This window comes from Sciurus vulgaris (assembly GCF_902686455.1).
Source record: "Sciurus vulgaris genome assembly, chromosome: 1".
Classification (NCBI taxonomy): domain Eukaryota; kingdom Metazoa; phylum Chordata; class Mammalia; order Rodentia; family Sciuridae; genus Sciurus; species Sciurus vulgaris.
Window position 1 is genome coordinate 45449164 of NC_136461.1, and position 26170 is coordinate 45475333.

A 26170-nucleotide genomic window follows, 5' to 3' on the forward strand; every position below is an offset into this window, starting at 1 on the left:
ATGACTTCCCTTCATCTTTAATGGCAGCAGTGTGACTCATGCTTGGGATCTCTTCTTCTCATACACTTTTCTGATTAGTTGGCAGATTCTTCTGTCTTCCTCTTCCAGTTTTAAGGTCCCACGTGATGAAGTTGGGTCAACTTGGATAATGTAAGGTATCTTCCTATTTTAAGGTCCACTGGTTAGCAAGTTTAATTCATATATAAAACTTTTTTTTACAAAGTCACATTGAATAGTCACATGCATAACATAAGAGGATAAATATTACAGAGGGCAAAATTCTACTCAGTTCAGCCATAGAATAGGGCTAACAATAGAATTTTATATGAAGTCCCACTGAGAATAGAAAGTGAACAATGTAGATGTGACCTTATGCACTGTTGTCACATTTTATATTGACATTATCTAAGAGAAGAAGCTTTTTTTTTTTTTTGTGGTGCTGGGGATTTGAACCCAGGGCCTATGTGCTTATAAGGCAAGCACTCTACCAACTGAGCTATATCCCCAGCCCTAAGAGAAGCTTTTTGAAAAACACTAGTCCTCACTAAAAAAAAAAAAAAAGTAAACATCAAAGTATGGATAAGTAAAGATTTTAGTTTCTTTTTCTAAATTTTAAAGAAAAAAATATTTTTTTACTAAAGATTTTTTCCCTTATTTCCTAAATTGCATAAGTAATGGATGCTTATTGTAGGAAATTTAAAAAAAAAGAAACATCAGTAGAGGTTTATACTCATTTTTCTCTTCCCTATTTTTCTGCACATATATTAAAAGTCATTCTGAAGATGTGCAGGGAAGGGCCTGGTTAACAAAGATGTTATTGTCATCTCAGAAGACCAGGATTTTCATGGAGGAGCTAATATGGGGGAAGGAAAGATTTTGCTGGTGTATATTAAGGTTGCTAGAGGTTTGGATCTTGAATGATCCAAAGGCCCAGGTGTCAAAGACTTGGTCCCCAGTCAGTGGTGCTATTGGGAGGCCTTAGAACATTTAGTAGGTGGGGCCTAGTGAAAGGAAGTTAGGTCATAGGGTGTACTCTCGAAGTGAGTATTGGGACCCTGAACCCTTTTTCCTCCCTCTCTGCTTCCTGGCTCCATGAGGTGGGTAGCTGCTTCTGCTATGTGCTCCCACGGTAATGTACTGTATCACCACAGGCTCAAGAGTAGTGGGGCCAAGCGACAATGGATGTTGAAACCTCTAATACCACGAGCCAAGGTAAACTATTCTTTCTTAAAAGTTGATTATTGCAGGTATTTTTTTCATAGTTAATGGGAAGCTGACAACATTTTTTAATGGACCAGTGTTATCCTCTGTTAGGTTTAAGAATCTGTTCTATCTTAACCTGACAGGATGGTGTTGTCTTTACTATCTTTTAATACAAAATTAAAATAGAAACTTAGTCTTTAGTCTTTACATTGAAGCTTTATGGTAGTTTCTGGGAGACTGAGAGCACTGACTGGGCATCACTGAAGTGTTAATTATGGTGTTTAGATTTAAAAACTTTGTAGATCAATAATATGAGAAAATTAGTTTGATTTAGAGAAGAAACGTGGCTGTTTGTGAAATAGAAACATAACCACATTAAGTGTTGATAGAATACAAGCAATTCTAAAAACATGTCAGTAATAATTAGGACATAAATGTATGTTAGATGAAGTGGTTTCTACTATAAAAACATTTAATGGGTTTTTAAAACTGAATAATTTTTATGCCTATGTAAAAGAAATTCTCGAACCCCATCCATTCTTTCAAGTCATTCCCTTATTCTTCTTCTCAACTGACTGAGAAGTCACCAAGACGACATGTCTCCTTTACCTCTGATGGGGCTCTTGTACTATGTACTTCAATCCTTGCTACCCTCAATTAAAACTTGATGGCCTTTTCCTTAGAATATTGCAAAAATAGTCTTTTCCCCCTGTTATCTACCATCTATGCAATTGCCTCCTGTTATGGTTTGGATATGAGGTGTCCCTCTGACACCCAGACTCGTGTGAGACAGCACAAGAGAGTAAACAATTGGGTTAGAGCGCCTTAACCTAATCAGCGCATCAATGTGCTTGATTGATGGATTAACTGGTGACTTTAGGCAGGTAGGGTGTGGCAAGAGGAGGAGGGTCACTGGGTGCATGCCTTTGGGGCATATGTTTTATCTGTGTGAGGGAGAGTTCTCCCTTTCTGCTTCCTGATTGCCATGTCCTGAGCCACTTTTGTTCCCCACGTGATGTTCTTCCACCATGATGTTCTGCATCACCTCAGACTTGAAGCAATGGAGTTGACCATCTGTGGTCTGAGACCTAAAATCTTGACCATCAAATAGACTTTTCTTCTTTAACATTGTTCTTGTCAGGTCTTTAGGTCAAGTGGTAAAAAAAGCTAAAACACCTCCCTTTCCCCAAACATCTGGCATTTTCTTCCTGCTTAACCCTTGAGTGGCACACCACTTTCTAGAGCAAAAAGCTTAAGCATGCTGGGTGCATTCTAGCCCAAACACCCCATTTCCCAGCAGTCTTCCCACTCCATTTGCCTTAGATGTCTTCATAGTCGCCAGAGCATGGGATTCTCCATCCTGTGCTTTATTTCAAAAGAGCGAGCTTCAGTATCACCTTTATAATGCCTTTCTTAATCCTCCAGCCATTTCATTCATAATTTTAATTATGCTATTGTCAAAACTCTGAATACAAATACCTTTGATTTCTTTCTTTTAGAATAAACTTGATCTTTATTAAAGCAAGTGCCATTTAGAACATGCAAAAAATATGAAAAGAGTGTAGGAGCTTAAAAAGTAGTCTCAATGTATAAAGCAAGAGGCCTTGGAACCCTTGTATCCTTGAAGGCCAGAATTGCCCTGCTTAAAGAACTAAGGAAATTCTCCAGGATTTCAGTACATATAAAGCCACTTATATAAATGCTACATATGCATTCAACTGTTTTCAAATCTCACTGACATGCAGTGCACATCAGTAAAAAAAAATAGAATCATTACGGCTCTGCTTTTTAATTTCCATTTCATCTAAGTAAAAATAATTCTATTTGAATTAAGTTTTGGAGCATAGACAAAATTGTCCTTATTTTAGGCAATAATATTTTAAAGTGAGATAGCACATATTTTTTAGATTTTGTTAAATATATTTAGAAACACCTTTAAATGATACTAGTTTAACTTAAAAAGTTATTTTTCAGCAGCCTATTCCCAAAGGAAACCACTGTTGAATAGCATTGATCAGATTGTTTTTGCGATAAAGTGAAAGGACACTTACACCTTGGTTTTTTTTAAAAAGATTAAGTCAGAATTGTTTATTGTACCTTAAATATGAGTATATGGAGGATCTTCATTACCAGAATTTAATTGTACCAAATTTAAACTATAATATCTAGAAATTACAAACTTGTATACTAATATTAGAAGCAAACCAGCCTTTTGCACAACTGAATAGTCTTGATTTCCAAGTTTGGATATGACTCATTAAACAAGTTCTCGCATACACAGTTTCACATTTTCTCAGTGAAAAAAAACATTGAAAGAGAAAACTCTTAGGCGTAAAACCAACAACTAAGTGTTGAAGTTTTCTTGTTTTTTCTTCCAAGAGCCCAACAAAAGTTTCCATAGATTCCATCTCATTTTGGGGGGTGGGTACAGGGATTGAACTCAGGGGCACTCAACCACTGAGCCACATCCCCAGCCCTCTTTTGTATTTTATTTAGAGACAGGGTCTCCCCGAGTTGCTTAGCACCTCACTTTTGCTGAGGCTGACTTTGAACTCATGATCCTCCTGTCTTAGCCTCCCAAGCCGCTGGGATTACAGGTTTGTGCCACCGTTCCCAGCGATTGACATGCGAACTGAAACTGCTGCGAGGCAGGACTAAGACCTAGGATCCCCTCTCAGTTGTGCAGCCTTTCCCTTCTGATCTTGACCTTTCTATCTGGACCAGTCTTGATGCCTAGGAAAAAAGAAACACATTTTGAAGTAGAGGCTAATAGAACACTGAGGAGGAAATTTCTGCAGAATTTTCTTACCTAGTTTAATATTTTTATGTTCCTTTAAAATATTTATAAATACAATCTATATAGCACTTTGATAATATACTCAGGAGACAGTAATAAAGTCTGTCCTAATGTTTCCTTGCAGGATAAAGGAGCTGTGTATTTAATTTTTCTGAGTTTCAGTAAATTCAGTAGTCTTTCCTTGAGACTAATGCACACAATGCCATATTATTTATAACTTACGATTTGAAGTATAAAATTAAACCACTTACTTGAAATCTAGATGTTCAATGAGTACATATCCATCTATAGGGGAAAAAAAAAAAAAACACTGTTACTAATCTGAAGTTTTTAGAGAAAAAAAAATTTTTTTGAACAGTGATTGACATTTATGGGCAATAACCCAGAAAGCTTACATTTCCCTTTAGAATTGCGACATATCACTAGGTTTTGTTCAGTGGTGTCAATGACTTCCAGTTCTTCTCCAGGAGTTATTGGCAAATCAAATATTCCATTTCTTGAATTACTGGAACATGCCACCGCTCTGTTGATGACGATAATTTCTTTGTCATACTGAAATGAAAATCACTAATCAGACCAGGCTTACACAGTCATTGTTCTTTTTCACAACAGAATTAATGAAGGATATGATATAGTTACCTCAAAATTAAGATTCTAGATATTGATTAAAAATCCCCAAGGGAAAGAAAATAACAGGAAAGTAGATGGTGAAAGGAAAGTCATTTTAAGAAAACCATAGCAAGATGCTAAATATGACATTTGGCATGGTTATATTTTTAAAATGTTCACATACCAATTGTCTAATTTTACTAGAGTGGGATCCTGGTGGAAGAGAAAGCTGAAACCTGAGTATAGATTAAGTATCAGGGACAGCATGCTAACTATTAGGTAATAAAGTTACCTCCAACTCAGGAAAAAACATATTTTAAAACACCCAAGTTCTCTGTGTAGTGCCTTAGAGTTTATAATATTCTCACATACTGTTCATTTATAAAGGGCACTCTTATGTCTCCACGTACAAATTCTTATTAATGTTATTGAGTGCCTCCTTCCATTCTCATAAGTATTCTGAATTTGGGTAATAAATCATATGATGATACCCTATACCAAGAGGTATAAGCTAGAAGATGAGATTTTTCTTTTGCTAACAAAGTAATAGCATCTTGATAACTGCTCTTGTTATCTCAGGGCCACTGTTTACTGTGGGTTCACAGTGATCTTTTATATATATTATTGTTTTTTTTTAGGTGTTGATAGACCTTTATTTAATTTACTTATATGTGGTGCTAAGAATCAAATCCAATGCCTCACACGCTAGGCAAGTGCTGTACCACTGAGCCACAACCCCAGCCCCACATAGTGATTTCTTAGAATACAAATCTGCCTAGGCCACCTTTCCACTTACAAAGTGGAACTCTCCATTATTTTGGTGGCGCTGGGGATTGAACCCAGGGCCTTGTGCATGTGAGTCAAGCACTCTACCAACTGAGCTATATCCCCAGCCCAGATCCACATTTCCTAGCTAGACATTCAAGGCTCTGCATGCTGTCATTCCCCATTGCTCCATATCCCCTTTATTGAAACTGCATGCAACTATATGATAATCCTTGAATATTCTGTATACTTTTCATATTTCCATTGCTTTGCTCATGCTGTTTTTTTCTGCTTAAAATATTTGTGTTTTGACCACCTCACCTAATTTTATGACTGCCATGTATAATTTACTGTTTACTACGTATTTACTCCTATTATAACATTTAGCAAACTATTTTAAGAAATGAAAATAAAAGCCTTATTTATCTTCATACCATAAATGCCTGGCAGCAATGAGGTACCCAATATTTTGTAATTTGAGCTAGATAAAAATTATTGAAGTAGTATCGTCTTTCTAATGGCAACTACGAAAACCCACTACAGAAAAAATGGAAGAACAGAATTGTACACGTATATAGGAAATGGAATTTCTGTTCCATGTGAGACAGTCAAAATATGAGGGAAAAAAGCCTTAGATGGTATTTAGGAGTCTTCTCAACAAGTAATTACTACACTATTGTTTTTCACCTGATCAGAGAACATCACAGTTTGCAGTAGATAATTTCAGATCACAATTTCTAGATATAGTAACTGTAATCAGCTTTGGTTCAAGTGGAATTTAGGAGTGATTGAGAGATTTGTGTATATACCTACTTTAGTTCAGTTCAAAAAACAGTTTGGATGTTTAGGTAGTCTTTTGCTCTGCACATGAAGAAAAATAAGATAATTCTTGCCCTCTAGGAGTTCACGGTTTATATGATGAACTTGTAATTACAATAAACTGGAGGTTGTTCAGGGCCACAGGTAAATAGAATGATTAACCAGGAGGTGCAGGCAGGGCTTCCTGGAAACAGAAGATGCCTCAGCTGTACCTTGATAAATGAACAAGTTGTGTGGAGAAGTAGCAAGGGCGTGCCTGGTGACAGGAGTAGACCATGTAAGTGCCTAGAGGAATGGACTCCAGGTGGAAGTCCACTGAAATGCAAGGACAGACTGGCAGGAAATTGAAACCAGAAAAACAAGCAAAGGTCATGATGCCAAGAGCCTTATACGTCACCCCTCAAGAAGTCTAAGCTGCATCCATTTGATAATGGGAAACTTTAGAAAGATTTTAGGTAGAGCAGTGACCTAGACAGATTTTATGAGCAGAATGCATATGTTGTCTCTCAGCCCACTGTCTAGCACTTAGATGGTGTTAAAATATTTTTCTTAATAAAATCTTACTTTAAAAATACGTGAAGCAGAATTGTTTGAATTTTAGAATGATGCAATAATTTTCTAGGACTCTTGGTGACAGAATAAGATATCAAACACTTTCCTGCCTCCCTCCTTCCTCCCTCCCTTCAGTTATCACTCACTCGTTTGTGCAGTCATTCACTTACTGAGCACTGGGAGTTTAGTTTTTCATTGGGGACTGGGAATGAACTTGTTAAAACAATCTCTGTCCAGAGGGACTTGGGAGTTTAGTTCAGGACAGACCCTGGCTATAAACAATGGATCACTATTACAACAGATTTGTAGATAGTAGAGATACAAAATGTGCCAAGGTGTGACTTGACCTGGAGCTAGGGAAGAGTGGATAACATCTGAACAGTTCATAAAGAACAACTTTTTTCCAGGTAGAGGGACTAGTATGTACAAAGGTAGTCAATATAGAAATATGTCAGGAAAATAAAGTATTGGTGGAGCAAATTTCTAGGATCTTTAAAAATGCACATTTCTAGCCTGGCGTGGTCAGGCACACCTGTAAATCCCAGTGGCTGAGGAGGCTGAGGCAGGAGGATTGCAAGTTCAAAGTCAGCTTCAGCCCACGTGGTGAGGCCCTAAGCAACTTAACGAGACCCTGTCTTGAAATTAAATGAATAAATAAAAAGGACTGGGGATGTGGCTTAGTGGTTGAGTGCTCCTGGGTTCAATTCTTGGTTCCAAAAATAAATAAATAAATAAATAAATAAATAAACAAACAAAAAGTAAAATTAACTATTGCTAATTTTTACCTTCAAAGGAAAACGTACCTGAAATCTTTCTCTAAAAAGTTTTTCTTCTCTTCCCATTCTGTTCTTTTCTAAGTTTTGCTTCTTGGTTCTGAAGAACTTTCTAGGAGAAAAACTGGCAAGAAACATGCGGGTAGTCTACAAAGTCATTCTATTTCAGGACAAATTCAGGCATAACTAACTGTATAATTTCATATGAAATCATATATGTGTGTGTTTATATATTTATGCACATACCTCCACTAGAGCAGATTTTCAAAACAACTGAAAAGGGTTAAGTAAGACTAATTATTTTTCCCCACCATTGAAAAGAAAATTATATACACTTTGTGTGTGTGTGTGTGTGTGTGTGTGTGTGTGTGTGTGTGTGTGTGATGTTGGAAATCAAACCCAGGGCCTCGTGCGTGCTAGGAAAGCACTCTACCACTGAGCTACACCTTCAGCTCCATAATTTTTTTTTCCTTTTTTTGCAGTACTGGGGATTGAACCTAAGGCCTTGAATATACTTAGTGCTCACTCTACCATTGAGCTACATCCCCAAACCTAAAAAATGTTTTTGATCACAAAATAATATGGAATAAAATCAAGTTGGTAGAGGATGGTTAATGGGTATAGGAGCGCAGTTGGATAGGATGAGCACAGTATGGCTGGTTGACAATTAAACATATATTTCAAAACAGCTAGTAGAGGATTTTTAATGTAACCAACAAATGATAAATGGATATGCCACTTATGCTGATCTGATAATTATGCATTTTATACATATACTGAAATGTCACACTATACCCCATAAATATAATTATTGTGTCAAAAATAAAAATTAAAAAATTAGATTGATCAAACAATTTAAGGTGAACTTCTCTGAATCAGACTTGGAAGCATAATTAAATTTTTTTTAAAAGAAAAATTTATAAGCTTTCCCACTCAACTTCAGATTATTTAATAGAAACAGAAACAGTGAGTAAAGGGCTTATAGGTTATGGTTCCAACTTTTCAAACATAATTGGGGAACCACAAATCTACATGGCTCAAAGAACTATCCTGTTTGCTGAATGGGGAAACAGATAGAATTAATAAAGCAAAATTCCATCAAATGATCAAGAATGATAGCACATAAATGTGGGTGAATTTAATATAGCAGAAGCTGGTCACGGTCTGACTCCTTCCTTTCTCTCCCTTCTGCTTTGCACATGGGATTTGGTTTTGCTTCTTGGGAGATTAATATATTGACAGAATGAAAAGTCACCAAGGTCTTGTCAGTGCTGTTCTGCAGTGTCTGACATCTGTTTCTTTACAAGATTACAGTCACTGCCACATTTCAGATTATCAGCACTTTTGGCCTGATACACCATTTTCTTATTCCTGTTTTACAAAGTCCATCTGTATACCTGCTTCCGTGGCCATCTTTCAGAAATGTAATTAATCATGCTGCTCTTTTGCTTAAAACCTTTGAATGTCTCTCTGCTGCCAACTAGAAAAGTCCAGATCTGCTCCAATCTACATTCTCAGCTTTGTGAGCTGCCCTTTACCCTATATATTCATTGTCTACTTCACCTTAGAAAGTGGACTGCACTTTCTCCACTTTATACCTGGATACCCCTGCCAACTTCTCCTCGAACTTGCCATCATCTTTGATTAATCAAAGCATGATAAAAGGGTTGAACTCAGAAAGCTTTTCCTATTTATTTATTGATAGAATAAGTTATGGTAGAGACCATTTTAAAAGGATCAAAGAGCACATAGAAATTGGCACCTCTCTAGGATTAGTGAAAGCCTATCATATTTTCAAATTTATTCAGCTGAAAGTAAAAATACACTATTATGTCAGTTATAAAATATAAAAAAGCACTAGAAAATTATTTCCTTAGGACTTATTTGTAATTACCAACATACTAAAAAGGTTTCTTGGGAGAGGAGTCAAATATTATGCTAATATTTCCCTTCTTGGAATTCTATTGTGCTATACTATACAAATATTTTAAAAGTATGAAGTTTAAGGGGAAAAGGTTGCTTTTCTAGTCTATGAATACATCTTTCCAACTGGGGACAAATAAATTATATCAAGTCTAAGTCCAAGGAAAATAAATTTAAAGGCCACGCTTTGCTATCCTTTGAGCTTAGATTTGGTACAGACCAATGTCTGACTCTTTGGGGCGCCCCAGTGAGACTTTCCAGACAGGTTTCGCAGAGCAGATAGACCACACAGTGTTCACAGCTCGCTGACTATTTCCCAAGGATTTCTCCAAAAAATTTGTTAAAGTCCCTCAGATCCTGCCCCATGTCTTAACAACTGAGAAGAAGGGAGCACAGAGCTCTAGGTAAACCAGAGTCTGGTAAAACCACACCTCTTTCAGTGGGCAATGGAGAACTTGTATCATCTGAATGAAGATTGGATCTTGACTTGATAAGGCATTTTTTTTTTACAATTTTTAAATAATTATAGAATTGTATTTTAGGAAATTGTCTTACTGTATAATACCTAGTTTCTGATTTTCTCCAAGTTTCACATATAATCTAATTGGTGTTTTCTTTAAGTTCTATCTTATGGGAAGAAAGTTCCTATAGCTTAAAAGGAGACTGACATTTTTCATTCTTTGATAAGGACTAACTTGAAATCTTTCTTCTCTCCCATTCACCAAAAGTAAGGGAGAAAAGGATAAATGTGTATGGGACTTGACATTTTTAAAAATCTTTTTCTTTTAAGTGCTTTCAATTGCACTCAGATGAGGAATCTTAGAATCCAATTTAATGACTTGTCTAAGGTCACCCAGCCCAGTAAGAGGTGCTGCAGAGAAGCTGTCATGCAAAGGCACCTGTGTTCACACCTTTCTGATCCATCAGCACCTTTCTTCTCTTTTTTCCCCTTTGGTATCAAAAACTTGGGCTTCCAAGTTTTCATTTTATCTTCATCTCTGAGGAGAAAAATATTTTGAACAAGTAAATTAAGACTAAACTATTAAACATTTATGGAATTATCAATACTTTCTGAGCAATTGTTTATTAAAGAAAGATAAGCCATTTAGAAATACATTTTGATAACCTATGCAAAGCCATGTGGTAAATATGTTAGGCTTTGCAGATCACATCATCTCCATGGCAACTATTCAACTCTTGTGGTTTTATTTATGAAAAACAAGTGGCAGGCCACACTTGGCCCACAGTCACTTCTATAGTGATCCAAATCTGAAACCAGAAGCAAGAGATCAACCTGATTATAATCACAGTCTCCTTTCTGAGCCTGTTTGCCTTTAAAATGTGAATAATACTAAACTTTGCCATGACACAAGTCAAAACCAACTAGTATTACTGGGGTCAGGGCAAAAGAGGATGCAGGAAAAGAAAGGGTATTAGAAGGATTTCCATTTGAGCACTTCAGTGTAAGGTGGTCTTCTGGGCATTTTATATGTTAACTCATTAGTTTTTTAATGGTAGGTACTACATGAGTCCTTTAGTCATGCATAAGGTTTACAAAGAAGAAAATGAATGATCAGAGAATTAGGTAACTTATCATGGTCATAGAAATAAGCATAATCTAACCTTAAAGCGCCCATTTTTTTCTCAACATTTTGCCACTTTTAAAACAAGAATTGAGATCATAACTGTGTGCATACAGTTTTGCATTGTTTTTGTCATTGTGTGTTTATCTGTGTCACTGGAAACTAGTCACTATATATTCAGCATATATTTAAATAGCCATGTTGAATATTATAATGCATTTAGCAAATTACTGTATATTTGGGCATTTTGGTTGTTCCAAATATCATCTTCTTATAAATTGCACCAGAATAGATATTTTTATGCATGATTTTTTCTTTCATTACAGCTAATTGCTTGAAGGGAGTTACTGGGTTAAGTGAAGGGAATGATTTCTTTATTTGTTTATTATATTTTATTTTCCACAGTGGGAATAGAATATGGGTACTTACTGACTGAGCTACATTCCCAACTTTTAAACTCTTTTTATTTTGAGACAGGGTATCATTCAGTTGCCTAGGTGGATCTCAGACTTGCCAGTCCTCTTGCTCAACCTCCCAAATTGCTGGGATTATAGGTGCACCTCACCCTGCCTGGGCTCTGCTTCCCTATACATATGAAACTCAATTCAGATCTAAGCATTAAGTGTAAAAGGCAAAACTCTGAAATTTTTGAAAGAAAATATGAAAGACTATCATGCGATCTGAGAGTAGAGAAGCATTTTTTTAAGAGATATGTAAAGCAACAATCAAAGTGTAAGCTGATAAATTTGAATACATTAAAATTAAGAAATTCTATATTTATTTGAAGACTGGAAATTGAAAAGGCATGCCACAAAGTGGGAAGATATTTGATATAACTGGTATAAAATTTGCAAAGGAGTTGTATTCAGAATGAATTAAGTCTATAGATGAACAAGAAAAAGATCAGCAGCCCAATAGAAAAGCAAGCAATCATGTACAGAAGGAAAGACTTCAGTGTGAATAAAGGGATTAGAACCTTGGTAGTAGTATGTCTTGTTAGTAATGAGGGTAATGCAAATTAATACTACAATGTGACACTGTTTTGCACACACTAAATTGGCAAAAATTGAGAATGCTCTCTGTTCTACAAAAAGTGTTCACGAGTATGTATAACAATGGGAACTCTTATATGCTGGGTAGAGGTCATAAATTGGTACTACCATTTGGGAAAGGAGTTGGCATTTTCTAAGGAATTTGTGTTCCCCATATAATTTGCATTTCTTCCCTCTTCTGCATGCATCTCCTAGAAAAATTGTTGCAAACATTCATAGGAAACAATAGCTATGGGAATATTGACCATGAGTTCCCCAACTTAGGAACTACCTCAGTGCCTACCAACAAGAGAATACATAAGTTAATTTTGGAATATATATAAATTGAATCTTACAAACAGCAAAAATGAACGAATTACACTGGCAATAAGATGGCTTTGAGTAATAATAGTTACAGTGTTCTATATACAGCACAACACCATTTTTATAGTGTTCCCCAATCTAAAATAAAACTTTTTATTATAGTTTGATAAAACTATTTTTGTTTTGAATAAGGGAATGAAAGACACAAAAGTTAGGAGAGTGTTTTTCTGGAGGGTGGGAATCAATGAGATAGGTTAGGGACTGTGTATATGGTAAAAAATCTACTTCCTAAGTAGAGCAATAGGTTCAGGGCAATTTACAACTTACATATGTTTCAAGTTCTCTTATGATTTTTACAAATTCATTTTTCCAGAAAAAGAAAAAATTTCATTCTTTCTCTAACTTAATATTCTAGGGTCTTCCTCTACCTCATGCCAAATGACATTTCCTGCTTAGAACATCCTCTTTCCTGACCATATGCCTTATGGTCCAGGACACTTCCCAACCAGTTTTCCATTTACACAGTGCCTGACCCACTGCCCTGCCCGCAACTCCAATCCTAACCTCTCCTCTTGCTCCCAGGCTCCACCTATGTGAATGGTACCACTCTCTCCTGCATCAACTTGGCACAGAGACTTTTGATCTCACAGACAGAAATGGCTACCTATTATGTGCTTCCAGATTTTTTTGCTCATTTTTATAGCAAACTCTTGTTTGGTAGTTAATTTAGTGAACTATGTTTTGGCATCAGGCCACATGATACAGATCTGAAAGCCACAGACAGTCACCATGTCAGGGAGTTCCTAGTCTAGAGAAGACAGGAAAACACCACTACAATTATGAGAAATATGCTCTGATAAAAAAAAAGGGGGGGGGTAACTAACCCAAATAGATTAAGTCAGAGAGGGGTTTTGGGGGACAGCAAAGTCTAGAAACAGTTTTAAACGGTGAAGGAAAAATAGCTAACCACATAAAAATTATCACAGAGTGTATTTCAGGTAGAACTATTCTTCTGTCCTTTTACATTCTCACCTCTTTGGAGAGGAGGTATCTAATCTAAATGAGTATTAACCACCTCCTAACACGTACCTTATATCCACTTTAAAATATCCTGTTTCAAATCAGCCAAATTCTAATGCATAATTATAGATCTATTTTTATTCATTTACCTATCTAATCAAACCAGAGTAGGAATCATATACCCAAAACCTAGCACAGTGCCCAGTACATATTGCATGCTTACTAAATATTGGTTGAATGAATTAATGAAGTTGGAACAAATGTGAAGGTTTAGAAATGCTGGACAACTTTTGACTTCAAGAAACTCCCAGTAGTTTAGTTTGGATGGAACACTGGAATGATGGGTGAGTGTGAAGTGCAGGTGAGGGGTCCCAGGGGCTGGGTCATGAATGAGTCTTATGTCTTCCTAAGCAGTGGAACTTCCTTCTGAGGATAACCCCAAATGGTTTTAAGCTGGCAGGTGTGGGTTTTGTGACACACCTTAGAAAATTTGCACCTTATTTAATTTGAAGACTGGCCAGGCTCAGTGGTGCATGCCTGTAATCCTAGCGACCTGGGAGGCTAAGGCAAGAGGACCTTAGGTTCAAAGCCAGCCTCATCAACTTAGGCCCTAAGCAACTTAGTAGACCCTGTCTCAAAAACAAAAAATAAAATGTAAAAAAGGATGGGAATGTGGCTTAGAGGCTAATTACCCCTGGGATCAATCCCTGGTATATCATCATCATCATCAAGTTTGGAGAAGGAACTGAAATAATGAAGGTTAAATGATCACATGGGGAATTTCTTGGAGTAATCCATTTGAGAAGCGGCAAGGGTCTGAATTGTGTCTGTGCAGTGGGGAAGGAGAAACAGGAATGACTTGAGATATACTAAAAGAGAGGGGTGAAGAAGGCCGGACACAAGAGGAGGAGGAGTCGAGGATAATGCCTAGGGTTTTGTGTGGGACAACTGTGTTTACTGAAACAATCACTAACAGAGTAGAAGAAAAAGACAAGATCTAGATGGGAAGGATTGACATCCTGCATTATGATGTCCATTCTGAGCTTCAATGAGAATTGTCCTGGAGAACTGTTGAAGCTCAGGAGAGAAATCTGACCTCAAAATGTATATTTTGAGGTTGTTGACATAATGATTATAATTGGAACCCTTGAGAACATTCAAGGACATAAAGGAAGAATAGAACTGTTATAGAAAATCTAAGGAGCACACACTATGTAAGACATGGTTGGTAGAATTAGAGTGCTCTCTTTCTCTTTCACACACACACATACACACACACACACACTACATACTTATTAGAAACAGGCAAAAAAGAAATAAATAACAGTAACATGGAAACCAAGGAAAAGTCAGTATTCCACCCCCACTTGGGTAGATGACATTATAAACAGTTTAAGAGTATTGAGAAGCCAAGTAAGATAATGATTTAAAAGTATCCCATAGATTTAACAAAGGAGTTATTAGTAACCTTACCAAAGTAAGCTCACTGGTAAGATAGAGACAGAAATGTAATTTCAGTGAACAGGGGAAGATGAATTGAAGATAATCAGAGGTGACCTCCATTTCCAACGATGGGTTGAGAGGAAGAAGACTGGTAACAAATTGCTAGAGAGGGGACACTGAGTTAGGATGGTTTCTTTCTCTTCTTTCTTTTTTCTTTATAGTTATTTAATTCTTGAAAACAGATTGTGTCAATTTTTTTTTTTTTTTGCTATTCTGCATGCTACCATCTACATAGGTTATTAAATAACTATGTCAAGCCTCCAGATCCAAAGATAAGAAACAAAGACAAATTCCAGAGGTCCACTGCCTCTTGGGTCACTGCCACTGTTGAGTGGCCTGCTTTTTATCATTTTTCCTTAGTCATGCAGGAAATGTTACTCTTCCTCTGGTCCCCATGGATCAGGAAAGATGGTTCTCTGAACATATTTAAGAAAGAATCAGGAAATGGGTCAGGTGGCAGCAGGGATGACCAGTGTGGTGAATTGACTTACTTTGACTCTTTTTCACTTATGTCCACATCATCATAGATGATAACTTCCTGAGACCTAAGTTCTAGGGCCAAGATAGGATCAAAATTGTCCATTATCAGGTATGTTTTATACAACCTTTGGCTTTCCAAATTACATAAAACTACCCAATTACCTGAGTGCATCCACAAACCTATTTTATCAAAATCTGATTATAGATAGGCTGGAACAAAAAGTTCTCTTTTGCAAAGAAATTCAACTGAGGTATTGACAAAATACTGAGATGTCCTATTATTTATTAATATCAATATGATTTTATTCTCAGGTCATAAAAATATGAACTTGCTGGAAGAATCAATTTTAGATGAGTTTCCATCTTTCTGGACCTGGAAAAAGATTTCTACTAGTAGAGGGCTGCTTTTCTTAATTCCCAAAATGGGGAAAAACTAAATTTAGTAGAATATTAATGTTGGTTTTTTTCTTTCATGAAATCTTTTAAGTCACACCAATGGGAACTTTTTCTTTTGAATAATAATCATGCATTACATTGATTCTTAGTATATAATCATAATTAGACATTTTCAACTTATAATATTTATAATTTTTGGCACCCTACATAGGATTCCATGATTTTCAGATGATTTCCATTTGAACAAGTTTGAGCCCTTTTGACATAATTATTCATAATTTATATTCAATTATTTTAAATTATTCATTACTTAAATAATTTCTTCAATACCTTTAAATATGGGTAGGGGTACAGGTTGACTATCCCTTATTTGAAATGCTTGGGAACAGAGTTTTGGATTTCAAATTTTTTGGATTTTGGAATATTTTGCATATATAAAATGAGATATATTAGTGATGGGACCCAAATCTAAACTCAAAGGTTATTTTGTATTTCATATGCACTGTATACACCTTCTCAAAGGTAATTTTATACAATTTTTTTTAGTATGCCTGCTTTTTGACTACAACCTGTCACATGAGGTCAGTGTGGAATTTTCCACTGTGACATCATGTCAGCATTCAAAAAGTTTCAGATTTTGGAGCATTTCAGATTTTTGATTTTTGGATTAGGAGTGCTAAACCCAAGTCTTTCTGACTAAGAAACAAAATTCTAAGTTGACTTTAAGCAAACACACACACATACACACATACGCACGGATTATATGTTGGGAAACCTGTGATTTTACAGGTATATGTGTTATTTAGATTGGCAAACTCATATTTGTGAATTATAACATACATTCAAATTACTAGGAGTGAAATCAAACTTGCCATATAACAAGAGCCCATGAACAAAAACCAGTGAACAACTAAACACATGGCCCTCCTGTTGGCAAATTCAGTGTTTGAACATATGTTGAGAGCACTGTCAGGCAGTAATTAACACTGGTAATTTTTGCAGTGTTTTAATGGCAAAGCAGATAATAGTCCAAGGACCCATTCTTGATTCAGTTAGTGTTCAGGCTGCAGTGTGATCATATTCAATTCATTATGTCTTAATAAATCAATTTGGCTATCAAATGCACCAAGAGGTACGTGGTATAATGCAAAATGCATGAGTTTCATAGCTAATAGTAAGAAAGACCTGGGTACAAATCCAATTTTTGTCCCTAAAAAGGGACAAAAACATCTTATTTCTTTGGGATTTTAAGAGGAAAGCATGTATTCCCAGTATGGTATGTGGTATAATTACCCAAGAAGTGTTTCTTCTTTCCCTAAGTAAGAAATACTATCATATGATATCTTTGATTTTGATGGGCCCATTTTTCTTTGAATGTGGCAATGCAGGAAGGAAGGATTACCACTTCTCTTTCCTTGTCCCTGAATATTCCAATACTGAGTACTTTTGGTCAGTAACAAGTAAATAAATGTCACTTACCTAAATCAGGCAGTGAAATGGAAAATGCACTGTTGGTTGACAAAAGACACAGAAAGGTCAAGTGGAAAAAAGCCCTGTTCATAAAGGTGAGCTCAACTATCACTGATTACTAGGGGTCCCAATCCAGATGATGCCTCTAGCCAAAGATGTGAAGCCAACCTCCTGCAGCTTTGTTCTGATCACAGACACCCCCACACCTATTCGAAATGAGCAATCCCTACTGAAGGCCAGTCCTCCATTTCTTACCTAGACAACCCCAGACTGCCCCACAGCCCTGAGCATCTCCATCCACAGAATCCTATTTCTGTCTATTAACCTTCTAAGAGGCCACCTGGACACATTACGTGTGGGTAAGTATTGGCAAGGGAGGACATCCTACAAATGAATTAATGTGACCTTCTGCAGACACTGCATCCTGCCTATGGTATTTAAGCCAAAAGGGGACTTTTAGGGAGAAATCCAGGCCAGGTAGAAATGTAAGAGGGTGAATGCCTAAGTGGGAAAAGGCACATGGCCGAGCTAGATTGTTCAGTGCACTTCACACTGAACAATAACATGGAAAGAAGTACCTATGTATTTTAAGCCTTCAACTTAAATTCAGCCCTATGGGTATTTTTGGAGCACGCTTTGTGTACTAGGCCTTTGTGGTAAGTCTATGAAATTATTGGATCCACAGTTTCTGTCCTGAAGTGGCTTGGAGTTTTGTAAGGGAGACTAAAAATAAATTAATAGAGCATAGCTCTTCTGTCATAATCAGGACTACAATATATGAAACTCGTGTTCTGAAGGATCTCTTGGTAAGTCTAGCTCCAACTAACAATTGGACTGAAACCACACGTTTGATACTTTACCATTTAAAAGAGCTTCAGAATAGAAGAGCATAATTCCTAACATAGGTAATGGTCCTAGTTAATTATTTTACCAGCCCTCACAAAATGCAGATCAGTACCTACATCTGAGAGAGTTGTGTCTGGAGACTACACAATTCCCTCTTCCATTAACACAGGAGGAAACTGCACCCGGTGATACGAATGGAAGTGATTTGCCCCTAGTTGCACACTGAACAAATGGCAGAACTGAAACCAGAATCCAGAACCCTAGTCTCTTTCACTACCAGTGAATTTGGAACTTCCTCAAAGACAGGCAGTTAGCCTAAGTCATCCTTCGAGATACATGAGCTGTTCATTTGAATAGTTCATCTCCCTACTCCACTCTCAAGGAAAACAAATTATACTTGGAAGTGTAGACAAAACTGTTAGAACTTGTAGGGTCAAGAAAGCATAAAAGGACATAATTAATAACGTAATGCTTAGCGATAACAATGTGTATAGATACCTAGGATGATGACGGAAGTTTCTGTTCTGGGTCTTGCTTGGCTAAGACTTTCTCTCTATCCTTGTTTACAATCTTTTATCGTCAATTTTTTCCAAAGGGGCATGCCACTTTCTCATTAGTATCACGAGGGCAGTTGGCCTGGCCTTTGGTTTTAGTTTCTGACACTCATTCCTGTTTCTGAGAACTGGGTGGAGGACCTCAGCCTGTGTGTCGACCAGGCCAGCACTTAATCCCTCCTGAAGAGAGTGAAAAGGGACTCTTTACCTTACATTTTCTTTAGACTTGGTTTTCTTCATTTTAAATCTACCCTTTTCCTTTCTGAAGAATTGTTGCAGTCTTTTAAGTGCTTCTTTTCCATCTAAACTAAGAGGAATCAGAAGATAAACAACATGGCATTTGAGAGAGTCCTGGAGATGAAGGCTGCTGTAAAGAGAACTGGAGGCTTTGGTCTCATTTCCAGAACACCCCACTCAAGGAAGGGGAAGAAAATGTCCTTATCAACTACTCTGCTTTTCTTTGCTTAGATTCTAACATGAAGTAGCACACACCAGTCAACCATGAAGGGAGTAATTACATTGCAGCACAAACTTTCATCCACCCCCAATAGTGTCTATTTTTGCAGTTTATGGAGCAAAATCTTCCTTTAGAGGAGAAGATAATGGAAGCCTAGACTACAAGCTGCACTAGAAATCTAGGAATTTCTGGCTTCTGAAATTCACAGTGCTGACTTTCAACTTACTCAGTATTGCAACAATGGTGATACACTGACATCCAGTCAATGATTAAAATTCTCCCAATATCCTTTTGGGGTTTGTGAGGGGGAAGGGAGGGACATGCTAGCTGAGGATTCCCTTTCCTTCAACTTTCAGACTTCTTGCTGTTGACATTTCACTTTCTACAATGTGTCCTTTATAACGATGAAAAATAATGTCCACTGGAACAAATATTGTTCTTGATAACAATGAATTACTAGATTTTAAATTAATCCCAAGTCCCCAAGACTACTTTGTAATGCACAAAGGCAAAGGTAGATTGTAATCATTGATTTTTTTTTTTTCCTGGAAAAGCAACTACAGAATTGAAGCAAATTTTGTTGATATTTACTTCTCCTTTCTTACTTATTTTTTTTTTTAAACACAGTATCATTGTTCTTTATTCAGGGAAGTGGACATTTTCTCAAAAGAGAAAGCACTGTAGTTAAAATTTGTGATAAGTGATTCTGTATAATTCCAACTATCCTATTCATCACAATGTTGTATTCTAATCACTCACCACCACTTTCTATGTGAATCCTCCCTTTAGTAAAGGGTGGTGCTGGGGTCAGGGGTCATTTCTGAAGCTCTTATTTACTGAACCAACAGGAAATACCATTGGATTACAAAGCCAACAAAGAGAAACTCACTCTATTTTGGGGTAATTGCTTTTTGTTTTATAGATGTCTTCATATATTTCTTCACAATTTTCTTCTGAAATTAAAAAAAATTCATTATAATTTCAATAGTTCAGATTAATATTTAACAAAACATTGGGTCTCTATTAGGTGCAAGGCATTTTGATTCTTCTTTAAGTAATTTGTAGTGTAACTTAACCATGCTTTTATAAGCATGTAGTAAAAATATTTAAACTTCTTTAAAATTATGTACAAATGAAAATTAGGACTCACTTCCAACCCTGATTCATGCCTGATCTGATTTAGCAAAAGTTAGTTTATCAAAATTGCTTTCTTTCACCCTCCCGTCTTACCGTATTTAGCACATAACAACTATCACCTTTTAATCATGAGACATTGTGCTGAATGCTGGGGAAATAATGGGAAACCAGATACTTCTTGAATAACCTCTTCGTTCTAAGCATGGCCTTACTCTACCACAATACATAAGCTTAATACACACAGATATCTGTTGATTCTACCCTGGCAAAACAATCTAATTGAAAGAACATTGAATTAAGGGTCTGAATTTTGAAGTTCCACACTTGACTGTAACACAAATGAGCATAAGGAGTCACTTAACTTTCTCTGTGCCTCAGTTTCCTTTTTTAAAATGAGAGTATTGGATATACTTTTTTCTAGGGTGGCTTTAAGGTGGCATCTAAAGTTCTAAGATTCCAAGAAGAAACCCAACCACGGTAATATTTGATTATCTCTACCCTTATTACTTTTAGTTTTTTTAATTTTTATTTTTAATTGGCAAAAATTATAGATATTTATGGTGTATACCAAAACACAATGTTTTGGAAACCATATACATTGCACAGTAACTAAATCAAGCTAATTAGTATATCTTTCACTTCACCTACTTATTTTTGTGATGAGAACCTTAAAATCTAATCTCAGCAATTTCTAGGTATACTTGTTATTAAATGAAACTGTAATGTCTTGATTTTTATACAGTAGATCTCCTGAACTTATTCTAATTAAAAATTTGTATCCTGTGACTAATACCTCCCCATTTTTTTCCCATCCATTCACTTTTTCAGCAGATATATATTTTTTAAATATAACATTATTCTAGGGGCAGAGGAAACATTGAGTAAACAGAAAGTAATAATCTAGGAGGGAAGACAGTTGTCAAAGAACCACATAAATATAAACTTAAAAGTGTGGCAAGTGCTATGAAAAAAGATGTCCCTGGTATTCTAAGACTACACACCAAGAATATTCCTGGAGGAACAACGACTGAGCTGAGATCAGAAGATCAGAGTTACTAAGGCAAAGGATCTGGGCAAAGAGGAGGGGTCACTGGTTTACTAGGGGCCAGCACTCATCATAAATATGCATTAATCCTTGCGACAGTCACATAGAGTCACATCACCCTCAGGAAAGGGTGGCATCTGCACACATCCTGCAGTGGGCGTTGGGCAGTCATGGAAAGCTGAAGGAAGGCTTTCATGCCTGATATCAAGGGGAAGCTGGAGAGAGCATGAGCTGAAGCCACATAGTCTATGTTCAGGTGGATCCTAAAAGTGCTGGGAAGTCATGAAGCATTCTAAGTAAAAAAATGTCCTCTAGTTAGACTCACACTGTGAAGGGATCAGAAGGAAAGCCATTTCAGTGAAGCCGCTTATTACCACAGGAATGCCCTTTCCAGAATCTTCACCGGCCCTAAAGGCACTTACAAGCACACGTCTTGGGACCACTTCTCTTAAGTTACCCTCACCCCTCCCAACTGGCATCATTAAAGATATGAACATGTAAAATAGAAGACACCTGGTGGCTGGCGGGTTCACAGCGGTCTTCCCACACTTACCGCTATCTGAGGTGAATGAGCTGGAGAAGTCCAACTTTGGTCTGTGAAAAAGAGAACAAAGGGCAATAACCTGTCGTGCCGTCAAAGCCTCATCTCGTGCATCTTGCTGAATGTCAGGAACGTACTTACACATCTGTCCTAGGATACTCCACATCATCATAGGTCTCCTCCGGGAGGGAGCTTGACTTAAAGGCACCTGGGCCTGGGGTTTCTCTGGTCACCTCCAAAGCCTCCACGTACCCACCTGTTAGGAAAACAGAGAACCTCCCTGAGGAACATCATATTGGCTGCTGTCAGGAAAGGATCATGTACATCAGTGGCAATGGAGGCAAGAGCAGGGAAACCCAGTGCTAAAACAGGAGTGTCATCTTAACACACAGGACCCTTGGACAGCATGTCTACCTTACAGAGCCTCAGTTACGAAGCTCTGAGGTGGGGGATGATGATAATGGCACCTCCTCTCTGTGATTGCTACCAGGATTAAGTCATATGTATAATGAGTGCTGGCCCCTAGTAAACCAGTACCTCCTCCCTCCTTGAAAGTTCTTGTGTTGATCTCTGAGCTCGGTCGAAGTCCTCCAGGGTGTAACTCTGCATCTAGATGACCTTATCCAGTCTTGCATTTTTTTCTCAAAGTAAAATTTCTCAGACAAGTGGGTTGAGTACATGTCAATGTGTATTATCTGTTAACCATGGAGTTAGTCAGAAGATAACATGTCATGCTAAAAAGTGCATAGGGATTGTTTGCACAGGTAGCTAGCCTGCTAAATGTATGTGTTTGTTTCTCAGAGCTATAAACTTATTATAACCATAATATAATGACACCTCTCTGAGTTGACACCTCTCTGAGTTGGCATAGGTTAATATTTAGGGTGATTCAGAACCACTTTCAAACATGAACTATTAATCAAAAATAAGAAGTAATCTGTCTGAAAAATAAGCAATAAGCAAAGCGACTTGGATGTATTAATTAAATGAACCAAACAAGATTTTATCCTCTGGCAAGAAGTAATTTAGCATGTAGGCCACAAACCACCTAAAAGAATTCCAGCTCCCAGAGGCAAAAGATCCCGCTTTTCCTCAAGAAGTGATCAGAAAATTTCTCTAGCACAAATAAAGATGCTAAACACATAGAAGAGATCATTTTCTTTCTTATTCTTTCCTTTTGGTTGAGGAAATTGTTTATGGCATCATGTTAAAAACAGATACTCACAAATTTATGTCTTCAACTTAAACACCTCTCAGAGTTCCAGACACTATCAGCCTTCACATCATTTCCACCTGGTTGTTCAAGCCTCTCTCATTCCCAATCCAACTCATGATTTCTCTTTAAAAGTTGGCTGTTCCTGAATCCTACCCCAATTCTATCCCTTCTGTTCCTCAGACCCCAAACCTTAGAGACAATTTGATTCTTTTTTTTTTTTTAAGTTTTTTTTTGTTTGTTTTTTTAGACATACGTAATAGTAGGGTATATTTTGACAGTTGTACACACATGGAGTATCATTTATTCTAATTAGGATCCCATTCTTGTGGTTGTACATGAGTGGAGATTCACTGTGGTATATTCATATATGAGCATAGGAAAGTTATGTCCAGTTCGGTGTACTGTCTGTCTTTCCTCTTCTCTTCTCTCCTCCCTTCCCTTCATTCCCTTGGTCTAATCCAATGAACTTCTGTTTTTCCTCCCTCCCCCCGCCCCTTGTTGTGTGTTAGCATATACATATCAGAACATTTGACCTTTTGTTTTTTGGGACTGACTTATTTCACTTAGCAGGACAGTCTCCAGATCCATCTATTTAAAGGCAAAAGTCATAGTCATGTTTTTCTATGACTGGTTAATATACCAGTGAGTGTATATGCCACGTTTTCTTTATCTATTCATCTGTTGTAGGGCGCCCAGGTTGATTCTGTAGCCTAGCTACTGTGAATTGAGCTGCTATAAACATTGATGGGGCTGTGTCTCTGTAGTATGCTGATTTAAAGTCCTGGGCATAGACAGAAGAGTGGGATAACTGGGTCACATGGTGGTTCCATTTCTACTTTTTTGAGGCATCTCCATATTGCTTTTCAGAGTGGCTGCACCAATTTGCAGTCCCACCAGCAATGTTTGAGTGTACTTTTTCCCCCACATCCTTGCCAACATTTATTGTTGCTTGGATTCTTGATAATTGCCATTCTGACTGGAGTGAGATGGAATCTTCGTAGTTTTACTTTGTATTTCTGTAATCACTAAAGATGTTGAACATTTTTTTTTCATATATTTGTTGATCATTCATATTTCTTCTTCTGTGAAGTACCTGTTCAGTTCCTTTGCACATTTATTGATGGGTTATTTGGTTTTTTGGTGTTAAGTTTTTTGAGTTCTTTGTATATCCTGGAGATTAATGTTCTATCTGAGGTGCAGGTCCAAAAGATTTTTCTCCCATTCTGTAGGCTCTCTCTTCATGTTCTTGATTGTTTCTTTTGAAATAAAGAAGCTTTTTAGTTTGATAGCATCACACTTACTGATTTTTGATTTTACTTTTTGAGCTTTAGGAGTCTTGTTAAGGAGTTCGGTTCCTAAGCTGACAAGATGGCCTGTCTACATTTTCTTCTAGTAGGCGCGGGGTCTTTGGTCTAATGCCTAGATCCTTGATCCACTTTGAGTTGAGCTTTGTGCAGAATAAGAGATAGGGTTAAATTTAATTCTGCTACATATGGATTTCCAGTTTTCCCAGCACCGTTTGTTATGGCACCTTTGTCCAGTATGAGATAACTGTGTGTATGTGGGTTTGTCTCTGTGTCTTCTATTCTTTTCCATTGGTCTTCATGTCTATTTTGGAGCCAATACCATGCTGTTTTTGTTACTATAGCTCTGTAGTATAATGTAAGGTCCTTGTATTGTGATGCCTCCTGCTTCACTATTCTTGCTAAAGGATTGGCTATTCTGGGCCTCTTATTTTTTTCAAATGAATTTCATGACTACTTTTCCTATTTCTGTGAAGAATACCATTGGAATTTTAATAGGAATTGCATTACATCTGTATAGAGCTTTTGGTAGTATGGCCATTTTGACAATATTAATTCTGCCTATCCAAGAACATGGGAGATCTTTCCATCTTCTAAGGTCTTCTTCAATTTCTTTCTTTAGTCTTGTATAGTTTTTATTGTAGAGGTTTTCACATCTTTTGTTCAATTGATTCCCAAGTATTTTACTTTTTTGAAGCTATGGTGAATAGGATAGTTTTCTAATTTCTAGTTCAGCTGATTCATCCTTGGCGTTTAGGAACACAATTGATTTATGGGTGCTAATTTTATATCCTGCTACTTTGCTGAATTTGTTTATGAGTTCTAGAAGCTTTCTGGTGGGTTTTTTTTGGGTCTTCTAAATATAGAATCATGTCATCAACAAATAGCGATAGTCTGAGTTCTCCTTTTCCTCTTTGTATCTCTTTAATTTCTTTCTTTTGCTTAATTGCTTTGGCTAGTGTTTCGAGGACTGTGTTGAATAGAAGTGGTGAAGAGAGGGCTTCCTTGTCTTGTTCCAGTTTTCAGAGGGAATGCTTCCAATTTTTCTCTGTTAGAATGCTGTTAGCCTTGGACAACCTTGATTCTTTTCTCTCTCATAGTTCACCTCCAAACAAAAGCCATCTGTCACCTGTACTTTTAAATTATATCCCGAACAGACACTTCTCAACAATTCTATTGTAGTGATCTCCTCCCCTGAGCTATCATCATCTCTCACTTAAATTACTTTATTCTTCAATGGTCTTGAGTTTCTCTAAGTTATAGCTAGGTGGGTGTCAATTTATTTTATTTATCGTTTTTGAAAGCTTTAGGATTCCTGGATCTGCAAATTTGTATTTCTGAATAATTTTGGAAAATGAATTATCTCTTTTACCTGTGATTTTCTTTCCTTTTTAGTATTCTTCCCTTTAGTATTATTTTACAGAACTCTGATATGATGTTATTTTAAGACTTCTTATTCTATTTTCCATGATTCTTATCTTCTCTTTCATTGTTTCTAAATCATTTTCTTCTGTGAAATTTCCCTGGGTTGATCTTTTTTACTTCACTAATATCTTTTTCAGTTGTATCTCATCATATGTATATTATTCACTGTATTTTATATCAATTTACCAATTTTCAAATATGTTTATTCCCTATTCATATTCTCATATGATATATGGGTCTCATAATTCTTATATCTGTAATATCTTGCAAGTTGGTTCTACTATCTATGGTGCTAGTTCTCACTCACTGTGAGTTGTTTCCTTTTGTGTTTAGCTATCTTTGACTATGCACTGTTAATTTTTAAAAGCATTATAAGAATTATTTGAACCTGAGATAA

At 36.7% G+C, this 26170-nt stretch overlaps 1 protein-coding gene across 5 annotated transcripts in view; it reads right to left on the reverse strand.

Moving 5' to 3' along the window:
- Positions 1-1754: 1754 nt before the first annotated feature.
- FYB2 (FYN binding protein 2) overlaps positions 1755-26170 on the reverse strand; it is a 96682-nt gene continuing 72266 nt past the window's right edge. The window contains exons 10-20 of one of the 5 annotated variants that reach the window (XM_079101788.1): positions 21970-22084; positions 21841-21881; positions 19995-20058; positions 18857-18955; positions 17258-17286; positions 15394-15454; positions 10353-10439; positions 7549-7642; positions 4396-4552; positions 4252-4285; positions 1755-3936 (exon numbers count right to left, since the gene is read on the reverse strand). In XM_079101788.1, coding sequence (XP_078957914.1) covers positions 3915-3936; positions 4252-4285; positions 4396-4552; positions 7549-7642; positions 10353-10439; positions 15394-15454; positions 17258-17286; positions 18857-18955; positions 19995-20058; positions 21841-21881; positions 21970-22084 — 803 coding nt within the window. In that variant the 3' untranslated portion in view covers positions 1755-3914. Of the gene's footprint in view, positions 3937-4251; positions 4286-4395; positions 4553-7548; positions 7643-10340; positions 10440-15393; positions 15455-17257; positions 17287-18856; positions 18956-19994; positions 20059-21840; positions 21882-21969; positions 22085-26170 lie in introns of all 5 variants that reach the window. The other 4 variants (XM_079101787.1, XM_079101790.1, XM_079101789.1 and 1 more) reach the window with 4 other exon arrangements.